This window comes from Rhinopithecus bieti, unplaced genomic scaffold (genome assembly GCF_001698545.2).
Source record: "Rhinopithecus bieti isolate Rb0 unplaced genomic scaffold, ASM169854v2 scaffold_2432, whole genome shotgun sequence".
Taxonomy (NCBI): Eukaryota; Metazoa; Chordata; class Mammalia; order Primates; family Cercopithecidae; genus Rhinopithecus; species Rhinopithecus bieti.
Window position 1 is genome coordinate 1,338,646 of NW_016804136.1, and position 21,987 is coordinate 1,360,632.

A 21,987-nucleotide genomic window follows, 5' to 3' on the forward strand; every position below is an offset into this window, starting at 1 on the left:
CGCCGCCGTTGTCGCCGCCGCCGGGGCTCCTGCCGCTGCTCCCTCCGCTGCTGCTGCTGCCGCTGCTGCTGCCCGCTGGCTGCCGGGCGCTGGAAGGTGAGCGGCGTCGGGGGGCGCGCCCGGGAACAAGGTGCACGGGGTCGCGGGGCTGCGGGCTGGTAGTGCGGGTCCGACCGGGGTTGAGCGCACGTCGGAGGAGGCCCAGCCACCGGCGCCCGCTCCGGGACCCAGGGATGGGGTGGGGAGGCCGCCCCCGGAGCCGCTTCGGAGGCTGGAGCTGGCTCGGAGGCAGGCAGCCCGCGGGTTGGGGGATCTAGGGGAGCTAGACTCGGCACGAACGTCCCCGAAAGTCCTGGCCCTGCCGTGAGCTTTCGCGAGAGTCCCCCACACTCACGGCGGAGAAGCGGGGCTCCCGGCACCCCCCGAAGTCGAGGATGTGTAGGCGACCCCCCAGGCAAGGCGAGGGCCGCGGGGCTGTGGCGGGTGGGGGCGAAGCGGGACTCTCCGGGTTGGGGGGCGCTAATTAGGAGCCCGTTGGAGTTATCTGTGAGAGTGTGAGTGCGAGCACCCTGCTTTGCCAGGGGGCCGCTGCGGGGGCGGACAGGCGGGGGCCTGTTATTGTTTATGGTTTACCGGGCGCCAATTACACCCGAGGTGCTGTGTGCGCGGGCCCCGCACCCTTTTCGGAGGCTCCCTCTTCGCCTTCTAGCAGGGCTTGGGTCTCCATTGAACCCCTGAAGTTGCGGGGTTTGCCCCAGGTAGCACCAGAGCCCGGCGCCTTCCTCAGTAGCCGGTGGGAAAAGGCCCGGCTTCTCAATGGGTTCTGTGAAACCTGCCAAGACTGCTGTGGGGGGCAGCTCCAACTTCCAAATGATTGTACTTGGATGAACAGCCCCGCGCTGTTGGCCCTGGCAGGAGAGCTCACACGCATGCCACTTGACACAAGCTTGCCGCGGACAGAGGCCCCAACACCAGCCACAAACAATAGGGAGGCCCACACACACTCACGCCCCGTTTCCAAGAATTTCGGAGCCATTAAATGAGAGGGGGTCAAAACCTTCCCTAAAGTGGAGGGAGGGAAGCCCCAAAAATTCGAGGGCAATTGGAATAAAGGCAGTACTTATTTGGGGCATCTTTAACAGATCTAGTCACTTTCTTAGTTTAGGAACGAAAACACGAATTCTGTGGAACTTGGCTTGTTCTTACGTTCACAATCGGTAAACTTAAAGGTTGGAAGGAAAAAAGAACACAGTTCAGAGAGAAAGGCATCCTCTGGTGCGTTCTAATGTTCTCCAGGGGAAAGATCTCCTATGATCCCCCACCCCCTTCATCTCTGAGCCCACTGTGCTGACAGATCGAGTCCCACTGATGGACACATGCAAATTCAGACCGGCACACCGAGGTCTCGCCCACACTCGCACACATTCTCCCACATGTGTGTGATAGGATCGCAGGCGTGAGAACCCAGTGTGGGGCTTTGTCGTTGATTGCCTTGAGGGTGTGAGCCAGGGAGCCTGTTCAAGTTGCCAGATCTGTGTTAGGTCTCTGTGTCGTAGCCCAGGAGAGGCGACATTGGTACACACACCCTCATACACTTACGGGGCTGTGTGTCACCTGTGTGTGTCGTGCTGCAAGGCCCTTGTTGTGGGTGTGGTGGGTGCTGGTGCTGAGAGTGGAGTGGGGGTGTGGTTTGGGTCAGGTGCACAGGGGCTACCTGAGGAGGCTCTCTTCTCCCTCCCTCCTTCCCTTCCTTTCTCTTTTTCAACCCTCATCACCTACTGGACCCTCAGGAGTCCAGGCCCTAGCAGGAGCCCAAGCTTCCAAGCCTCCAGGCCAAGCAGCTGGAGGGCTGTCCAGAAGGCGGAGTCCTTATGTGCTGGGGCAGCCTGGGAAGAGGGGGCAGCAGGGCCCTTCCTTCTCCATTCCCGGCCTGCCCACCTCCCCTTGGCTGTGAAGTGGGAGCTAGGGCTACTCTCTGGCTGTGAGGCCAGGCCAGCACAGGATGCCTCTGGGAAGCAGCAGTGCCTACAAGGGTGGTTTCACCAATTCCTTCACTTTTGCAATTCCTCAGACCCTCTGGTCTCCAGTTCGTGCGCAGGAGAATGTGAGAGAACAAATGGAAGGTGCTGACCCCAGCATAGACCTTGCACCTACCTACCCTCTGGCTCTCCCTCACTGGGAGACAGGATAGAATGGCATCGACCTCATGGGGTTCTTCTGAGAACTGAATTGTTAATGTGTGCAAAGTGCTTAGCACATAGGCACTGTTATTCAAGGAGTAGCTGTTATTATTATTATTACCCTAGGGTCTGCTCCTTGGGGAGCCTCAGGAGTGTGTGCCCTTATCCTGCCCGAGGTAGGTTAGAGGGAGGAAAGATGAAAGGGAAGGTTGGTGCAGGGGGCCGGGGGTGGGGTTGTCTCCCCCACATCTCTGCAACTCCAGGGAGGGAAGGAATGGGGAGAGAGCTGGCCCAGTGGGTAGCTGTTTTCTGCCTGTCCTCCCTCCTGTATTCTGGGGCTTGGTGTGTGGATGGGTGAACTTCAAGGTCCTGGGGTGTGACCGGGATAACGTGGTTTTCATAGCACTGAAGAGCTTTTCAGCCCCTCCAGCCTGACAGGTGGGGGGTCCAGCTTTCTCCATCCAGCCTTCCATTTGGCTTTGTCAGGATTTTGGTCTGCCCTTGGCCTTGTGGCTGTCTGTGTCTGGGGCATGACATTTATTTAGGCCCAGGGTCCCTGAGCCCTGGTTGCTACCTCTCGTGTACCCACTAGTTAGATGCTGTCTAGCGCCTGGTTCCTCTTCCCTCCCTGCACACTTGGGGGTCACCAAGACTCTGCATCCAAGGCTGCCGTCAGTTTTCCGTGTGGATGGAGCCTGGGTCCTTGCTTGTCGGCGTGGATGAAAACATGCCCTCACCTTGCCCTCTGACTGCCCCCTTTCCCCGTGCAAATTGCCCTGGGCTTTACCCACAGACACAGGGAAACAGGGCCACCCAGTCGCCCACTGGCCTTTTGAGTAATGTTCCCCAGTTCCCCAAAGCCAAGATTATTCTCCCCTCAGGGCCATCAACGGGTCGGGGAGTGGGGTCCAATGGGGAGCAGACTAGGAATGGGGCCTGGGATAAGGAATGGTGCCTGAACCCCAGGGCCCCTATACCTGGGATAGGATGGAGAGGTCCCTGCTGGGAAGAGACCCTTTTGAGAAAAGAGAAACAGTTACCAGATCTCAGGAGGTGGGGCCAGCACGTTCCCCTCCAGCCAAGCCATGGTAACGGAGTTGTCACTGCAGTGGAACCTGTCCCTGAGGGAACAAGACAGCATGGAGCCCACCTCCTCCACAGGGGCAGCAGGAGTGACCCCTGAGAACCTGGAAACTGAGAGGGGACAGTGGGCTGGGATTTGGGGGGCTTGCTCACTTGTTTGAGTTGCCTCTGGCACCCCCAAACCCCATCCCTGTCTGTCAGGAGCTGGCCTTCTGAGCGGCTGCTGAGGGCTGGCAGGTATTTGGAAGAACCAGTTTGCTCGGCACTGCCCTGTCTTTAGCCACAGCTGCTGCTGCCGCCACTGCAGCCTCAGCGGCTGCGAGCTGAAGCCGAAGCTGCCGTGGGCAAGGCCTCTGCCGCACAGCCTTCCACTAATTAAACAGCATGAAGAGGCTGAATCACCAGGCCTGCATAGTTTGAAAATTGTAGCCCTGCCTGTTGTGCTGAGTCAAACTGGTTTGTCGGGATTGGGCAGCTGGGGGTGGAGGGAGACTGGATACAGCTGGGCACCTGATGGGCTGGGAGAAGCCCCCTGCCCAAGGGCTAGCCCTGGTGCCAGGTCTCCTATTTCCTTCTGCCCCCAGCCTCCTGGCCAGACCCAGTGTGGCCAGCATCACAAGGAAGGGCTGAAGGACTCAGGTTAAGGGCTAGCTGTCCACCCATTCTTCTGGCTGCTGGCAGGGCCACGAGTGGGGTGGGGGCATGGATGAGCGCCCAGGCGTTTGGGCTCCCCGCCCTGGGCTTCTTCCCCCTTCTCCTCCCTCTCAGGTTTATTTAATTATAAACCCCATGATCTGAGGAGAAGAATGAAAAACAAAATGTGTTCTCCGTTCTGAGATGTTCCCCTCCCCTCCATCCCGGACATGGGGGCCAAGGGGCTGTGGCAGGAAAGGAGGAAGTGGCCCTGGGTGAGTTAGGCTCCGCCACAACATGTATCTTCTCCAGGCCCCACGGCAGGTTCCCCTCAAGACTCCTTGATCCTCACGCTGACTACCCTATGTGTACAGGCTGGCACAGGCGTGTACACATCCTGACCCATGGGAGGGGAGCCAGATCCTTCAGCTTGGTAGCTGAGGAAGGGACTCCATGAAGAGGAGGAGGGTGTCCGCCTTGGGTGGCATAGCACTGCTCCAGGGTGCTCCTCCTTGCGCAGATCCTGACCCTCTGCCCTCCTGCCCCGCTGCACACTCTGCGGGTCCAGCCCTGGTGCTGACCTTTCCTTCCACCTCTAAGTCCCTAGTCTGGAATTTGGGCTGAAGGCTTGCTGCTTCTGTCTTTAGTTGTTTTGTGTTTCTGTTTTTGGTTTTGGCTTGGTTTTTTTTGTTGTTGTTTGTTTCCTGGGTCTCAATGACACTCTTGCTCCCAGGGTGCTGTGGGGCCTGGCCCTTCACCAGGGCAGGTGGCAGGCCCTCAGCTGGTGCCCCTCCCACAGGCCAGGGTGGCCATGATGTCCTCCTCATGCCCTGCTCAAGGTCCTCAATCTGCAAGTGGAAGAGCCTTGCCCAGAGCTTCTGAAGCCAAATCTCTTCAGGGTGCTACCCTCTACCAAGGGCTCAGGGGCCCTTGAGACGGTGCCATTGTGCTGGCAGGGAAGTGGCTTGTTACTTGGGCAGGGGCTTTACCTGGGAAGGCCGCACCCAGCCACACCCAGAATCATCTTCATACCCCTGCCCCACCCCAGCCTCGTGACCTGACTGACAGCTCCTGCCCAAGCCAGGACAACAGGAAGCAGGGCTGGGGCTCTTTCCGTACACCTCTGGCTAAGGCTGCCCCAGCACCTCTGCTTCCCTTGCAAGAGTGGCCCATGTGGCTGCCCTGCCTAAGCGACAGGCACCAGAGTGTTGGGGCAGGATGAGGGGTACTGCCCTCTCCCAGTAACTCTTCCTCTACCCCACTGGAAGACATCCCGTAAAGAGAACCATGCTGACAGGGTGTGTGTGTGTGTGTGTATGTGTGTTGCGGGTGCATGGAGGATGCACCTCTGAGGCTTTACACAGATCTAGGTATTGATACTTACACCATGTCAGGATGCTCTTTTGCAGGGACTGTGGCATGTTCCAGTGTCATTGGGCATCTGTGACTTTGCAGCTGATTGTAGTTTGTGTGACTGAGTAAGAGCATGTCACCAAGTCTATACAGGGAAACTGGTGTTTGTGTTTGCACTTTACACTGAAGACTGTATGACTTGCAGCTGGTGATAGCATGTGCAATTGGGTGTGTAAGGAGAACATACTGTAGGGTTGGGTGTGCATGCCCTCGGTGTGTGCATATGTTTCAGGAAATCTGCACATAGGCAGGCTGGAAGCGTGGGTCTGCCTAAGGCAAGCCAGATCTCTGTGTAAGAAAGATTCCTGTATATGAATGTCTAAGGAAGACTAATCTGTTTGTACCATATGCATCCGTGTGTCTGAGAAAGACAGACCGTGGCTCTGTGTGAAGCTGGGTGTGTGTTTGTGGGCGGCTGTGGCTTTGTGTGTTTTTGTCCACCATATGTGTTGACTTGTCGCTCTTTAGCCCCAGTGGCCGGGAGTGAGCCCAGCCCCGGAGGACTGGATGCTGTGAATGCATCTGTGTGTTTGTGTATGGGCGGGGGCCACACAGCTGCTGCCACGTGGCTGCTCTCCATGGCCCTGTGGCAACCTGAAAGAGGTGTTGCTTCGCTCCTGAGCATCAAAGCTCCAGTCCTGGAAAGACCCTGGGCCTGCTGCCTACCTCCCTGGTGACTTTGTGGGGTAGTTGTTGTTTCCTGCCCGACAGAGCCTAGTGTCTAGGGTGGCCAGCCTCTTCTCCCCTCTGCCTCCTGCAGATACATGGTGGGGGCAGCAAGGGATGGGGTGCAGCAGGCACCTGGGGGAGCTGGGAGCTTGCTCACTCACTCCTCTTTTGTCTTTACCCGCTGCCCCTCGTACCCCCGTCCCAACGTGTGTATGTACAACACACGTACACACACGTGCACACACATGCACACACAGCACAGAAAAGGTGGGTTGGGTCTCTTCCTCCCAATACCACGGACGGATGGGTTCTATGACCCCCCCCCCCCCACGCCCCCCTCACCTACTGCCGAAGGCTGGGACCGGGCACCCCAGGGCTGAGGAGGGCCTTGCCCTGTCTCCTGTGCCCGCGCAGGCTGAAGGGAGCAGGCTCCTCCTCTCCCTCTCACCCAGAAGGGGGGAAACCGAGAGCACGCGGCCCCCTCCCCACCGGAGTGACCGGAGCCCTTCTTCAGGCACACATGACTCGAAACCCAAGTCTTCTCTTCATTAATGGGAAAAATGTGGCGAGATTGAGCGATGGCCAAGGCTGAGCGATGGCCAAGGGCCGATCCCCTCCCTCCCTCTCTCGCTCCCCCAAAATTAAACAGAAATGAAGAGCCTCCCTGCCTCCCTCGCTCCTTCTCTCCCTCCCTCCTTCCCGCCGCCGCCTCTCCGCCGTCCCCTCCCTCCGCTCCCTCCTCCCGGAGCCAGCGCAGGGCTTGTTTTAAACTGTGGAGGAATCTGGCTGGAGGGGGAGGGGGCTGAATATTTGGGTTTAAACAGTTCCAGATGGGTTTGGCACAGGCTGAGCAGAAGGAAGTGAGGGAGAGGGAGGAGGGAGGCGGCGCGAGGGAGCGGCGGGAGCCCCGGCCTGCTCAGGCGGGCAGCGGCGGGCGGACCGGCGGGAGGACTGGCTGCTGGGGCAGGGCGCTCTCGCTCGGAGGGCTCCCAGGACGGACACTCGGGCCGCCGGCTGGAGACAAGGCCGCCTGGCAACCTCCCTCTGTCTCTGTCTCCTCGGGCCTCCGCGTCTCTCCATCTCCCTGTCTTTGTAGTCAGCCGCCGGCCATCCCGGCTGTCTGATCCCCGCCAGCCGGCTCCGCACATCCCTTCGGCTCCGTGCCGCCCACCGCCCGCCTGCCGGAGTCGCTGCCCCTCCCGCCTCCCTCCCCTCCGGTCTCTGGGCCCCGGCTTTTGAGTATCTCCGCTTCCCTCGAGTACCCCCCGGCCAAATGTCTGTGTCTGTCTGTCTGTCCGCCAGAGGCCAGGATCACTCCCCTTGCACCCGGGCCCTCAGGGGACCAGCGGCTGCGGCAGCAGGAGGAGCCTCCCTCCCTGCGGTGAATGGCTGCTACCTGCTGCCCCTTTGCCTGACATCGGGGCTGGGGTCACAGCTGCCTTGTCCACCCACGGGGTCCTCCGCCGTCCTCGACTCAGACCCAGCCTCCAGGAAACCACTGAAGACTGCAAGCCTGTGGCCGTGGGGTTTGGGTCTTCCCCCACCTGAGCACACAGAGGGGGTGATGTAGAGGCCTCCAGAGGTCCTGGGGCAACCCTGCCCCATTCCAGCTTCAGAGCTGGCTGCACTGTCTTCCAGGCCACGGGAAAGGAGTTGGCACCTCTTTCCTTCCTTTCCTGCCCCAGGTCTAATCTGGGGGTCACACTGTCTTTCAGAGAGTAGTGACATCCAGCCAGAGCCCAGAACCAGGTTCCTAAGAGAGCAAGAAACTTTAATGGGCCCCTGCTATGACCAAACAAAGTGAAACAGGCAAGAAACCAGCTCAGAACACGGGCTGGGTACTGTGACAAAGCCGCTGGCCCTTGATGCACAAAGGAAGGCATCTTACCCTGACTTGGAGGTTCACAGAAGGCTTCCTGGAAGAGGCAACAGCTCTGTTGGGACTTAAATAATAGGCAGTTTTCTACACTTTCTTTCATCCCTCCCTTACAGTGGGGCATATTGCAGTCAGAGTGCAAGGGAGTCAGATACACCTGAACCTGAGCCACCCTTGCCACCTCACCCCAAGTCCTAGCAACTTTACCTTAGGCAGTATATTTTCTTTGTCTGGGCATCAGTGTTCTCTTCTGTAAAAAGGATACACCAACAGTACCTTTGTGCAAGGACTGCAAGAAAAATTGAACTAAGAGCTGGTTTGGGGCTTTGGTCGTCCCCTCTCCACCCTCAAAGCGCATCCCTGCCCCATCACCTGTAGGTGCTGGGTGGGAGCTGGCTCCGGCCTTTCACTGCCCTCCCCTTCCCCTGGGCCTTAGTGCCCTCCCCTTCCCCTGGGCCTTTGTGCTGGGAACGGAGTCAGGGGAGGCCAGGGCTAGGTTCTGAAGCACACAGCCCTTTGTTCCAGGATAAAGGCCCTGCCGGCCCCTTTGTGTGGAGATTAGCAGAGCCTGTAGGTGTGTGGACGGGCCTCTGCTCCCGCCTCATTAACCCAGGCCTGGGGTCAGGGCACCCACCCCTAGTCTGCCTGAGGGGACATCTCTGGGGCTGTGACATCTCTGGGGATGGCCGCAGGGTCTCCTCTAGGATAGGGAAACTGGGAGCTTTTAGGATTTGTGGAAAGTGGAGCCTGGTGGGAATCCTTTCCTGAGCCATCTCTTCTTTCTTTCCTTTTCTTTTTTTTTTTTGGTTTTTTTTTCTAGACAAAGTTTTGCTTTTGTTGCCCAGGTTGGAGTGCAGCAGCGCAATCTCTGCTCACCGCAACCTCTGCCCCTGGGGTTCAAGCGATTGTCCTGCCTCAGCCTCCCGAGTAGCTAGGATTACAGGTGTGTGCCACCACACCCAGCTAATTTTATATTTTTAGTAGAGACGGGGTTTCACAATGTTGTTCAGGCTGATCTCGAACTCCTGATCTCAAGTGATCCGCCTGCCTCGGTCTCCCAAAGTGCGGGGATTACAGGCATGAGCCACGTCGCCCAGCTGTGATCTCTTCTTTCTCCTCACCCTGAGATTAGTCCCTGACCTTTTACTCCGTTGTTCCTCCAGAGACCCTCATGGACACAAAATGGGTGACATCTGAGTTGGCGTGGACATCTCATCCAGAAAGTGGGGTGAGACTTTCCCATCATTTTCCTGAGTGTTGTTTGCCATTAGGCCTCCCCCTCCTTCCAGCCTGTGTGCCCCCTCACCTCACCAGGGCCTGGAGGAGGGCTGCCTCTGCTCTCTGCTGTCACCCTCACTTCCTGTGCTATCCCCATTGTCCTCACTTGTCACCCTCTGAAGCACCTCACGATCCTTCTCTGTGGGTGTTTCTATCTCTTCCTACTCTGCCTGCCTGTGCCCTCCAGCTCCCACTCACTCTCCCTCTGCTCCTGACAGCCCTCTGTGTGTCCATCCCCACCATCTCCCTCCTCCCTGGGTCCCTGGGGAGAGCACTGGCTTGGAAACCTTAGTTCCAGATCTTTAACTTGCTGTGTGACCTTGAGCAAGGCCGTTTACCCCTCTGGGTGGCCACTTCTTGACTGTTGAATTCCTGCAATCCGGACCTCTCTCAAATATTCTAATTAATCTCCCTAGATGGCCTTCATGGCTGCTCGAAGCCCTAGAACCCTGGAGTATGATGGCATTACAGGCCCTGCAGTCATCAGGCCTGACTCTGTGACCTTGGGCAAAACTCCCTTCTGTGGGCCTTGGCTTCCTCATCTCTAAACATCGGGACAACAGATGTGGCTCCTCATGGAGTTGTTGTGAAGATTGAATGCGATGTTAATAGTGACAGCCAGTATCCCAGAATTGCTTGCACTGTTACAAGCCCATTACATTTATTAGCCTGATTTAATTCCTCAAGCCTTGTTTAGTTCTAATCAGCCCCATTTTATAGATGATGAAACTGAGGTATAAAGATAGCAAATATAGCTGATGTTCCCACAGTACTTACCAAGTTGCTAGTCCTGTCCTAAATGCTTTATTCAGTTAAAGTCATTATTCCTTACACATCATTATGATCCCCATGTTACAGATGGGGAAACTGAGGCACATGGAGGTTAAGTGACTTACCCATAATCACACAGCAAGCAGAGAGCTGGAATTTGATAGCCTGTATCCTCAGCCACTACACCATAGAAGCATCCCTGTGAAGTACAAAGAGCAGATCTGGGCACGAGGGAAGCACTTGTCAAATGCAGGTGTTCACTCTATTTTTTTCATTGGTCCATGCACAGTGGGAAGAGGTGAGTGGCTACGATGAGGCCATGAATCCCATCCGCACATACCAGGTGTGTAATGTACATGAGTCAAGCCAGAACAACTGGCTTCGCACAGGGTTCATCTGGCGGCGGGACGTGCAGCGGGTCTACGTGGAGCTCAAGTTCACTGTGCGTGACTGCAACAGCATCCCCAACATCCCTGGCTCCTGCAAGGAGACCTTCAACCTCTTCTACTACGAGGCTGACAGCGATGTGGCCTCAGCCTCCTCCCCCTTCTGGATGGAGAACCCCTACGTCAAAGTGGACACCATCGCACCGGATGAGAGCTTCTCACGGCTGGACGCTGGCCGTGTCAACACCAAGGTGCGCAGCTTTGGGCCACTTTCCAAGGCTGGCTTCTACCTGGCCTTCCAGGACCAGGGCGCCTGCATGTCGCTCATCTCCGTGCGTGCCTTCTACAAGAAGTGTGCATCCACCACCGCAGGCTTCGCACTCTTCCCCGAGACCCTCACTGGGGCGGAGCCCACCTCGCTGGTCATTGCTCCTGGCACCTGCATCCCCAACGCCGTGGAGGTGTCGGTGCCACTCAAGCTCTACTGCAACGGCGATGGGGAGTGGATGGTGCCTGTGGGTGCCTGCACCTGTGCCACCGGCCATGAGCCAGCTGCCAAGGAGTCCCAGTGCCGCCGTGAGTGGGGACTGTCTTGGGGAAAGGGTTGTGGGGGGGGGGCTGGGCCACAGCTACCTACTGCCCTGCACCTCCCCCCCCCGCCCCTGCTTGCTATCTGACTAGGAGGTCTGGGAGCAGGTCCACAGTGGAGGCAGGAAAGGGAAGAGTGGGGATCAGATGCAGAGAATGTGGTGCAAGGAGGGAGAAGAGAGAGAAAATGAGGAGAGACACAAGGATAGTAAGAGAAAAAATGAAATTGAAGAGAGAGGAAAAGAAGCGTGCAGAATCCTTGGCAATCAGGCACCTGGAGAACCCAGTCAGAGGCTTAGGAGGCCAGCAGAGATGCTCACTTTATCCTGGCCTGAGTGTATACTTCACCCTGAAAGTGGTAGGTCGGCCCCAGGACTGAGGGCATGGGGGCTGTGGGTACCTTGTGCATGGCCTTTTACCCTGGGCTCTCTTCTGCCCCTTGGGTGGCAGTATATAAATGGCACAGTGGTTAGGGACCCAGTCCCTGAAGTTGAGTCCCGACTCTGTCTCTTACCACTGACGTGACCTTGGGCAAGTTATTTTTTTTTTTTTGAGATGGAGTTTTGCAATTATTGCCCAGGCTGGAGTGCAGTGGCACGATCTCGGCTTGCTGCAACCTCCACCTCCCAGGTTCAAGCAATTCTCCTGCCTCAGCCTCCTGAGTAGCTGGGATTACAACTGTGTGCCACCATGCCTGGCTAATTTTGTATTTTTAGTAGACAGGGTTTCACCATGTTGGTCAGGCTGATCTCGATCTCCTGACCTCAAGTGATCCACCCGCCTCAGCCTCCCAAAGTGCTGGGATTACAGGCGTGAGCCACCACGCCTGGCCCTGGGCAAGTTACTTAACTGTTTGAACCTCGGTTTCCTCATGTGCAAGATGAGGACAATAATCAAGTTTCCTTCATAGGGCTGTAGTGAGGCTTATGTGAGCAGTGCTTTGCCCGTAGAACAGTGTCTGGCACATGGGAGCACAGTCACCAGCTAAGTGTTGGTCATGAGTCTCCAGAGCCCTGGGATCCATGAGAGCTGGGCTGTTCTGCCCCCATTTTGTACATGAGGAGTTCAGGAGGCCTGCCTCCAATGGCTTGCCAAGACTTATGTACTAGGCTTCTCAATTATCAAAACTGTCCACCTAGGGGGTCTCTCACTGAGCCTCACCAGTCCTTGTGAGGTAGATTCCTGCCATCTCCCTATTTCACCAATAAGGAAACTGAGTCTTGGAGAGGCTCTGTGCACGGGCCTTGTAGCTAGGGAATGTGGAAGCTGACATGGAAGCCTCCTCCTGTGCTCTGCCATGCAGGACGGCGTGCTGAGGGCCCTGTCTTTCGCTCCCTCTGCCCGATTCTCTTCCTTGGGGCTTGCAGTCTACGTACAGCTCTGAGGCGTAGGTGATGGCTCTTACCGCAGCCCTAGGTGTGAGGGGCTTGGCAGCATGAACCTGGTTGCAAGGCCCAGTGTTGTTATGTGAAGGTGAACAGTGCCTTTCCCGGGCCCTCTCCACTTCTCCATGGGAATCTGTCCTGAGATTTCCTCTTCCTAAGTGGAGAAAGGGGGTGGGGTGATGAGCCTGACAGACTGAAGAGGGGCTAACACTCTGCAGGTCCCCGGCAGGAAATGCATGCTGGTTCCCATAGCAACCAGGCTGGCCTGGCCTCTGCCCCCTCCCCCACTGGCTCAAAAGAGCTAGGGTGGAATATCACCTTCGTGAAGGGAGATGAAACCCCAGAAAAGAGCAATCCCTAGTGCTGGGCATTCTCCCCTGTGGGTGTCCCCCTCCAGAGGCAGTCATATGGAGAGGCGGTGACCCACTTTAGTGTCTAGGAGGGTCTCGGTGTGTGCCCATTTTCCTAAGACAGTTATTACTAGTGCCTCCTTTGACTTGCAAATTCCAGTGTGAAGAATACACGATATGGCTACCATAAATCCACAGAGCCTGTGTCCAGGGGGCCAAGGGTAGTTGGCAGGAGGGGAAACCGGGGAGAAGGGATGCTCAGGCCCTGGGCTTGCTCTGGGGTGAGTCCCCTTGTGAACACTTGAGGCCTCTGAACTCCAGGTGACCCCAGCCTTCCTGCCTGCTTTCTTTCTCTCCTCCTCTTACCCGTCCTCAGCCCCCATCCCTGCCCAAGGGCAGACAGGAGCTGCTGCCTGCGCCTGGTGGGTGGGGCGAGAGCTTCCCTGTGAAGGCCCCACCTCCTGGCTGTTCTAGGGTGTCCTTCAGGGTCCTCAGGAATGATTTTTCTGGAGCCCTGGGGAGAGGTGGGGCATCTCCACAGTGCCAGGTGCTGCTAGCCCACCGGGGGTCTCTTCCCCATCCCCACCTCTTCCTCCGGCTTTCACTGTCTTCCCTGCCTCAACAAGCCCAGGCTGTCCAGGTGATGGGGCTGACGTCTTCGTCCATGAGGCCCCGGGGTAGGGGTGAGGGGGGGCAGGGGCGGGGAGGAATCCGCTGACATGGGGTTTCCATGGGGCAATAGGGCCTTTTGTAGCTGCAGCTGGAGTTAGGCAATCCTAGCATTGCCCCCACAGTCTAGGAGGTGGAGGGGCCAGACCTAGGCTGGGGAGAAGCCAGGTTCTCACAGAGGTGTGGAGGTCTGGTGTCTGCAGGGAAGGGAGATGAGCCCCATCCATCCTCTTCTCCCCTACAGCCTGTCCCCCCGGGAGCTACAAGGCGAAGCAGGGAGAGGGGCCCTGCCTCCCCTGTCCCCCCAACAGCCGTACCACCTCCCCAGCCGCCAGCATCTGCACCTGCCACAATAACTTCTACCGCGCAGACTCGGACTCTGCAGACAGTGCCTGCACCAGTGAGTGAATGCGCGTCCTCTCTCCCCCTCTGCAGGCCTTCCCTTTAGGGGGCCAACCTGGGAAGCCTAAGCAGTCACTATGAATAGCCCCATTTTCCAGAGGAGGAGCTGAGGCTCAGGGAAGTTAGATGTTGTGCTTAAGATGGCACAACTGGGAGGTGACTGCCTCTGAGCCAGAATCCAGGTCAGCCAGCTCATCCCTTCCACCAACACTTGCTAAGCACCTACCACTTCCTAGCCACGATTAGGGACTGGCTAGGAGCTTAGCAGTTGGTCTTCTAGTCCATCATCCCTCCCTCTGTATAGGAGTGCCTCTCCCCAGCCCCACTCTAACCATGGAGGGGGCCTCACATCCTGAGGGTGGCCTGGTGCCCCACTTCCTCTCTGCCCTGGCCTTTGGTGTGCCAGGCATTGTGCTGGGTATTGAGGGTGTGGAGGTGAATAAAATACAGTCATTGTCCTAAAGGAGCTCACAACCTGGTGGGAGAAATAGGTGTAAAAGCAGATAATTACCATAATGTACTGAGAGCTGGGCTAGAAGGCTGTCTAGGAATTGTTTTATGTACATGCAGAGTGTAGGGCAAGGACGAATCAAGGAAGACTTCCAAGAGGAAGTGACATCACAAGTTGGGTATTGAAGGATAGATAGGAGTCTGCCTAGTGAAGAAATGTAGGAAAGTTATACTGCTTATCAAAGTAGAGGCAAGGCAAGGAGGTAGAAAGCAGGTTGGAGTGTGCAGGAACTCTGGGCAGAAGGATGGTCCTAGAGACCCCAGCTCACTGCCTTCTCCCTCCACGTTCCTCACAGCTGTGCCATCTCCACCGCGAGGTGTGATCTCCAACGTGAACGAAACCTCACTGATCCTCGAGTGGAGTGAGCCCCGGGACCTTGGTGGCCGGGATGACCTCCTGTACAATGTCATCTGCAAGAAGTGCCATGGGGCTGGAGGGGCCTCAGTCTGCTCACGCTGTGACGACAACGTGGAGTTTGTGCCTCGGCAGCTGGGCCTGACAGAGCGCCGGGTCCACATCAGCCATCTGCTGGCCCACACGCGCTACACCTTTGAGGTGCAGGCGGTCAACGGTGTCTCGGGCAAGAGCCCTCTGCCGCCCCGCTATGCGGCTGTGAATATCACCACAAACCAGGCTGGTGAGGAGGGGGCACTGGAGGGCAGGGCCTGGGTCACTTTCCCCTGGATCGAGCTGAGGTGTCCTAGGGCCTGCCAAGGGACCACTGGGGGTCCCATGGGAAGTGGGTCTTTGGGAAGGATGCCAGGGTCCAGGGAGCCCGTGGTGAGCCCTCTGTTCTTCCCAGCCCCGTCTGAAGTGCCTACACTACGCCTGCACAGCAGCTCAGGCAGCAGCCTGACCCTATCCTGGGCACCCCCAGAACGGCCCAACGGAGTCATCCTGGACTACGAGATGAAGTACTTTGAGAAGGTCAGAACCTCAAGGGGCAGGAGGAGGCCTTGGGCTGAGATGGGCTGAGAAAATTACCCCCAGATTGCGATGGGGCCCTTGGGAGCAAGGCCTTGGGTATGGAGGGGAAACGTGGCAGGCCTGGGTGTGAATAGGGGCCAGTTGGCCTCAGGACCCACCTGAGGATGCCCCCTCCCTCCTGGCATTGCAGAGTGAGGGCATCGCCTCCACAGTGACCAGCCAGATGAACTCTGTGCAGCTGGATGGGCTTCGGCCCGACGCCCGCTATGTGGTCCAGGTCCGTGCCCGCACAGTAGCTGGCTACGGGCAGTACAGCCGCCCCGCCGAGTTTGAGACCACAAGTGAGAGAGGTTAGTAGCCCCCTGCACCTGTCGCCATCATGGCCCTCACTGTCTGTCCTTCCACTCAGCAGCCCCTTCTCCATCTCCAGGCTCCGGGGCCCAGCAGCTCCAGGAGCAGCTTCCCCTCATCGTGGGCTCCGCTACAGCTGGGCTTGTCTTCGTGGTGGCTGTCGTGGTCATTGCTATCGTCTGCCTCAGGTACTCCCAGGCCCATTGTTGCTTCATGGGTTGACTAGAACTGCCTTTTAGCATCCTAGAGCCCTCCTGCCACAGAGATGAGCTGCCACCACCTCCCTCAGACCCAGGGCCTTAGCCCTCTGGGGGCCAGTTGTTGCTGGAGAAGCCCTCTCCCATCCCTGCCTGTGTCTTCATCCTGCCCTTTCTCCACACCCCATTCCCTGAACCTCCGGTCAGGTTCCCTAGGGACTGAGTCCACTGAGCCCCTTGCTCAGAGACCCAGAGATTGCTGTGACCACCAACTGTGGGACTAGGCTCCAGGCCATCCGCTGTGTCCTCTCTGCTCCTTCTGTGAGCCCAAGGGTCCCCTGAACAAAGGGAGCCAGATGACTTGTCTCAGGCCTGCCCTCCACCCTGCCACCCTACAGGAAACAGCGACACGGCTCTGATTCGGAGTACACGGAGAAGCTGCAGCAGTACAGTGAGTTTGTTCCTGCCACCCTCCCCAAGCTCTCCCAGCTCTCCAAGGCCCCTACAGGGCTCGCAGACACCCTTCTCCCTGCCTGGGACTTCATTCCTTAGAGATAAACCCTGAAGGCCCCCTCCCACTTCCAGTCAAGTGCCATTTCCTGACCCCTATCTCACTCCAGGTACCCTGGGCCCCTACTTATTCCTGCTAGCCCCAGAAATGACTGAGATGTGACCCCTCCCCGTAAAGGCAGTTAGTCTTGTGGGAAAGACAAGATGCATACACACAGGAAACAATTCAAGAACAATTAAGCTTGAGTAGGTGCTCCTATTGTAAAGGGCCCTCAGAGTTTACAGAGTAGGAAGGCTTCCTGGAGGGGGTGGACTTGAGCTGAGCCAGGTGGGATGAGCAGGGTTTTGGGAGGTGAGGGAGAGCATTCCTGGCCAGAGGAGCCTCTGGAAGGTAGTGGGTGGGGTGGGGAGGGAGCCCAGCTGTGGGGGCAGCGGGAAGACTGGTTTGACTGCCGCTGGGAAGCCAGGCTGGGTAGTTGTGGCCAGCCCTTGGAGGGTCGTGAAAGGCAGGCAGAGGAGTTTGGACTTGACTCCACCATAGGTAATTGGAAAGGCTCTCAAGTTGGGGAGTAATACAATGAGAGGATTGTTTTAGGAAGACAGCGGTATGCAGAATAGCTCAGTGGGAAAAGTCCAGAGGCAGAGAGCCCAGCTGGGAGGCTATTAGAATAGTGCGAGTGTTGAAGGCCTGGACAAGGTCAGGGCAGTGGGAACCAGGGGAGGGATGAATCTGAGAGAGGTCTGGATGTGATGAGAGATAAGAGAGAAAAACTAGGAGTAGAATCCTAGGTGTCTAGCCTTTATGGTCACCAGGAGTTCTCACGGGGGCTGGAGGGTTAGGGCAGCAACACAGAGGAATATGGGGCTGGGCTCAGCCGGGAGCCTGCTGGAGCTGTGCCCATCGCAGGGAAAGGCTGGCTTGACTGTTACCCTCTCACGCCCACCTCTTCTCCCTCCAGTTACTCCTGGAATGAAGGTTTATATTGACCCTTTTACCTACGAGGACCCTAATGAGGCTGTTCGAGAGTTTGCCAAGGAGATCGATGTGTCCTGCGTCAAGATAGAGGAGGTGATCGGAGCTGGTGAGTCTCCTGGGGCACAGTAGAGATGAGAAGCTGAGGCAGGCTGGGTACAGGGGTGAGTCATAGCTTGTTCCCTGTGCCCTGTGCCCTGCAGGGGAGTTTGGGGAAGTGTGCCGTGGTCGACTGAAACAGCCTGGCCGTCGGGAGGTGTTTGTGGCCATCAAGACGCTGAAGGTGGGCTACACCGAGAGGCAGCGGCGAGACTTCCTAAGCGAGGCCTCCATCATGGGTCAGTTTGATCATCCCAATATAATCCGGCTCGAGGGCGTGGTCACCAAAAGTCGGCCGGTTATGATCCTCACTGAGTTCATGGAAAACTGCGCCCTGGACTCCTTCCTCCGGGTAAGAGCCAGCCCCCAGGCCCTCTCCCTCCCCCAGAAAGTTGGGTTGGGCTAACCATCCCCTCCCACAAGTCAGACAGCCCCTATTCAAGTCCATAAGCATTTACTGAGGTGGCTTGGTGCAGGGAAATGGCAGGGCCTTCAGAGCCAGAAGTATGGGAGGTGACATCTTGACTGTTCCTTACTGCCTGTGTGACCTCAGGCAAGTGACTTAACCTCTCTGAGTCTCAGCTGCCTGGTTGTAGAATAGGAGTGGTAAGAGCTAGTGGGTTCTCATGGGATTAATTGGGAAGTTATCTACAAGATACTTGACACATAGTAGGGCAGCTCACTTACCCTCAGGGCACTCTGGACATGGTTGCCGGAGAGATGAAGCAGAGTCTGAGTACTTGGAGAGGGCAGGCAGGTGGGCAGGCCATGGGTTGGGATGGGGGCAATGGGCCCACCTGAGCCTGCTTGTTGCCTGCAGCTCAACGATGGTCAGTTCACGGTCATCCAGTTGGTGGGCATGTTGCGGGGCATTGCTGCTGGCATGAAGTACCTGTCCGAGATGAACTATGTGCACCGCGACCTGGCTGCTCGCAACATCCTTGTCAACAGTAACCTGGTCTGCAAAGTCTCAGACTTTGGCCTCTCCCGCTTCCTGGAGGATGACCCCTCCGATCCTACCTACACCAGTTCCCTGGTACAGGAAGCCGCTGGGAGGGAGACTGGGGGCGGGGCCTATCAGCCAGGGGCTCGGGCCTTGGGGGCAGCCTGGAGTCACAGGGTGAAGGGCCTGTGCCCCCCTCACCAGGGCGGGAAGATCCCCATCAGGCCATGGGTTGGGATGGGGCAATGGGCCCACCTGAGCCTGCTTGTTGCCTGCAGCTCAACGATGGTCAGTTCACGGTCATCCAGTTGGTGGGCATGTTGCGGGGCATTGCTGCTGGCATGAAGTACCTGTCCGAGATGAACTATGTGCACCGCGACCTGGCTGCTCGCAACATCCTTGTCAACAGTAACCTGGTCTGCAAAGTCTCAGACTTTGGCCTCTCCCGCTTCCTGGAGGATGACCCCTCCGATCCTACCTACACCAGTTCCCTGGTACAGGAAGCCGCTGGGAGGGAGACTGGGGCGGGGCCTATCAGCCAGGGGCTCGGGCCTTGGGGGCAGCCTGGAGTCACAGGGTGAAGGGCCTGTGCCCCCCTCACCAGGGCGGGAAGATCCCCATCCGCTGGACAGCCCCGGAGGCCATAGCCTATCGGAAGTTCACTTCTGCTAGTGATGTCTGGAGCTACGGAATTGTCATGTGGGAGGTCATGAGCTATGGAGAGCGACCCTACTGGGACATGAGCAACCAGGATGTGAGTGAGGCTAAGCCAGAGTGGTTAGGTGGGTGGGTGCTGGCTAGGGATCATAGCAGCAGCTCACTCTGGGTTTCCCTGCCGTCGGCCCAGGTCATCAATGCCGTGGAGCAGGATTACCGGCTGCCACCACCCATGGACTGCCCCACAGCTCTGCACCAGCTCATGCTGGACTGCTGGGTGCGGGACCGGAACCTCAGGCCCAAATTCTCCCAGATTGTCAATACCCTGGACAAGCTCATCCGCAATGCTGCCAGCCTCAAGGTCATCGCCAGCGCTCAGTCTGGGTTGGTAACTCTGCCTCTGCTCCCACCAAGCCAGTAGCCCTATCTCCTGCCCTCGAGACTCACCAGGTCCTTCTCTTCTTCCCACAGCATGTCACAGCCTCTCCTGGACCGCACGGTCCCAGATTACACAACCTTCACGACAGTTGGTGATTGGCTGGATGCCATCAAGATGGGGAGGTACAAGGAGAGCTTCGTCAGTGCGGGGTTTGCATCCTTTGACCTGGTGGCCCAGATGACTGCAGAGTAAGTGTGCCTCAGATTTGGAGGAGCAGGGCAGGGGGCCCTAGACTTGGCCTAGAGTAGAGGGCACGAGGAGAGGGACTAATCCTGCTTTTGCTCCATCTGCAGAGACCTGCTCCGTATCGGGGTCACCCTGGCCGGCCACCAGAAGAAGATCCTGAGCAGTATCCAAGACATGCGGCTGCAGATGAACCAGACACTGCCTGTGCAGGTCTGACACCGGCTCCCATGGGGGATCCCGAGGACCATGCAGAGATGCCAAGCAGCCGGTTGGACTTTCGGACTCTTGGACTTTTGGATGCCTGGCCTTAGGCTGTGGCCCAGAAGCTGGAAGTTTGGGAAAGGCCCAAGCTGGGACTTCTCCAGGCCTGTGCTCCCTCCCCAGGAAGAGTGCCCCAAACCTCTTCATATTGAAGATGGATTAGGAGAGGGGGTGATGACCCCTCCCCAAGCCCCTCAGGGCCCAGACCTTCCTGCTCTCCAGCGGGGGATCCCCACAACCTCACACTTGTCTATTCTTCAGTGCTGGAGGCCTGGCAGGGTCAGGTTGGGGTAAGCTGGGGTTCCACAGGGCCCAGCCCTGGCAGGGGTCTGGCCCCCCAGGTAGGTGGAGAGCAGTCCCTCCCTCAGGAACTGGAGGAGGGGACTCCAGGAATGGGGAAATGTGACACCCCCATCCTGAAGCCAGCTGGCACCTCCAGTTTGCACAGGGATTTGTTCTGGGGGCTGAGGGCCCTGTCCCTACCCCCGCCCTTGGTGCTGTCATAAAAGGGCAGGCAGGGGCAGGCTGAGGAGTTGCCCTTTGCCCCCCACAGACTGACTCTCAGAGCCAGAGATGAGATGTGTGAGTGTGTGTGTGTGTGCACGCGCGCGTGTGTGTGCACGCACTGGCCTGCACAGAGAGCATGGGTGAGCGTGTAAAAGCTTGGCCCTGTGCCCTGCAATGGGGCCAGCTGGGCTGACAGCAGAATAAAGGCAATAAGATGATTCTCTTGCCCCTTCTTATTCCTCCTCCCAAAGCAAGATTCCCTGATTCAGAGTTCACAGTCCCTGGCTGGCAACCCTTCACAACTCCCTGGAGGCATTGAGAAACCAGACGCGGGTCCATCCAGGCTCAGTTTCCCCTTTGTGCTTGGACCTCACTGCTTTGAACATCTAATACACTTCTTGGAAGTGGGTCAGGGGCAACAGAGAACGAACTACCCCAGAGCTCCTTCCTTCTAAGGCAGAGGCCTTCCTGGGGTGGGGGCAGGCTCTGGTGTCTGGATGGTGTTTTACTGAGTCGATTCCCAGCCTTTGTCTTTAAGGGAGCTGAGGGGAGAGGGGGTTGATCAGTTCCCAGGGTCACGTGACCAAGGACAAAGGGAAGGAGAGCCACTGGTGTTCAGAGGCCGAGGCCCGGAAGTCCGGCTGCTCCTCACTGTGCGCTTCCTATGCCCAGGCGCTGGGCTAAATGCCCCATTTATACACGGATCTTATTTAATCTCACAACAACCCAGCCAGGCAAGGAAGTATTTTTAACTACTTTTTACAGAAGAGGAAAAGGAGAGGTTAAGTAACTTGCCCAAAGTCGCTGAGCCAGTAAGTGAGGCCCGCGGCTGGGATTCCCACCCAGAGACTGCCTGCATACTTGAAAGGTTCAGAGGATAAATAACAAGAACCAGGGAGAGGGTTAGGAAAACAGCTTCTGGAAATGCCAAAGGAGAAAGCGTGGTGGGGGGCCCTCAGAGGCCCGTCGGACGCAGGAACAGGCTGGGGGAGGGGGGAAGTGCAGTCATGTTCCCAGTGTCGGGAGGGATCCCTGGGCAGCAAACCTTTGTGCTTTCCGAGAGATCTGCACAGCCGAAATTAGAGGGTCCCTGAGTCGGCACAGAGCCATGAACAGACACCGCGCCATGTAGATAAGCGGTTCACGTGTCGCGGCCCCGCACCTCTCCCTGGACACGTCCAGGCAGCGCAGAGCTTCCCAGGGGAAATCTAAGCGAGAGACTGCACCTAGGGGTCGGCGGAGCCGCAGGCCTGGAAGCATGCGACCGTGATTTCAGGCTCCGGGGTGGAGGCCCAGGGAGGCCGCGTGGAGACGGCCGCCGGCGAAGGTTGCAGGGTCTGCTGCGTGGCGCACTCCCGGCCGCGGAAGCCGGCGGCGATCGGAGGAGCCGGGGAGAGGCCCCCGCACAGCTGGCGGCGGCGCGGGCTCCCCAGGCCGCCCCCGTCCCTCATCGCGCGCTCCCGCGCTGGGGCTGCTCTGCGGCGCCCGCTCCTTAGTATTCCCCCCACGGAGCCCAGCCGCGCCGCCGCAGCCGGCCCGGGGGAGGGGCGCCCCGCACGGCTACGCTCTCGGCGTCCCCCGGGGCGGACGCGGGGAGGGGAGGGGAGAGGAGGGAACGCAGACTCTCGGCGTAGGCCTCCTTCCTCCCCCAGTAGGGGAGGGGCTCTGCGGGGCCGGGGCGGGGCAGGCGATGCGGGGCGCGAGGTGGCCCTTGGACTAGGCGCCGGAGCTGTCAACGGGGCG

General features: G+C 58.0%; 1 protein-coding gene across 2 annotated transcripts; it reads left to right on the forward strand.

Annotated features, from left to right (window-relative positions):
• Positions 1–53: 53 nt before the first annotated feature.
• Positions 54–20,462, forward strand: EPHB3 (EPH receptor B3). Of its 2 annotated transcripts, none has more exons than XM_017866334.1 (16): positions 54–96; positions 9,018–9,082; positions 10,193–10,865; positions 13,526–13,681; positions 14,490–14,831; positions 14,997–15,121; positions 15,312–15,471; positions 15,552–15,660; positions 16,068–16,120; positions 17,139–17,261; positions 17,356–17,603; positions 18,072–18,287; positions 18,799–18,948; positions 19,042–19,235; positions 19,323–19,478; positions 19,584–20,462. In XM_017866334.1, the coding sequence occupies exons 2-16, from the start codon at positions 9,026–9,028 to the stop codon at positions 19,690–19,692; spliced, it is 2,871 nt and encodes a 956-aa protein (XP_017721823.1). In that variant the 5' UTR covers positions 54–96; positions 9,018–9,025; the 3' UTR covers positions 19,693–20,462. The 2 variants fall into 2 exon arrangements, with proteins under 2 accessions (XP_017721823.1, XP_017721817.1); XM_017866328.1 differs by lacking the exon at positions 54–96 and adding an exon at positions 2,102–2,123.
• The last annotated feature ends 1,525 nt before the right edge of the window (positions 20,463–21,987 follow it).

Bases quoted from the DNA above. Each gene is read 5' to 3' on its own strand.
- EPHB3 (XM_017866328.1), top strand. The intron at 13,682-14,489 runs GTGAGTGAATGC...CGTTCCTCACAG, and splicing joins TGCAGACAGTGCCTGCACCA to CTGTGCCATCTCCACCGCGA. The intron at 18,288-18,798 runs GTACAGGAAGCC...CCCCCTCACCAG, and splicing joins CTACCTACACCAGTTCCCTG to GGCGGGAAGATCCCCATCCG.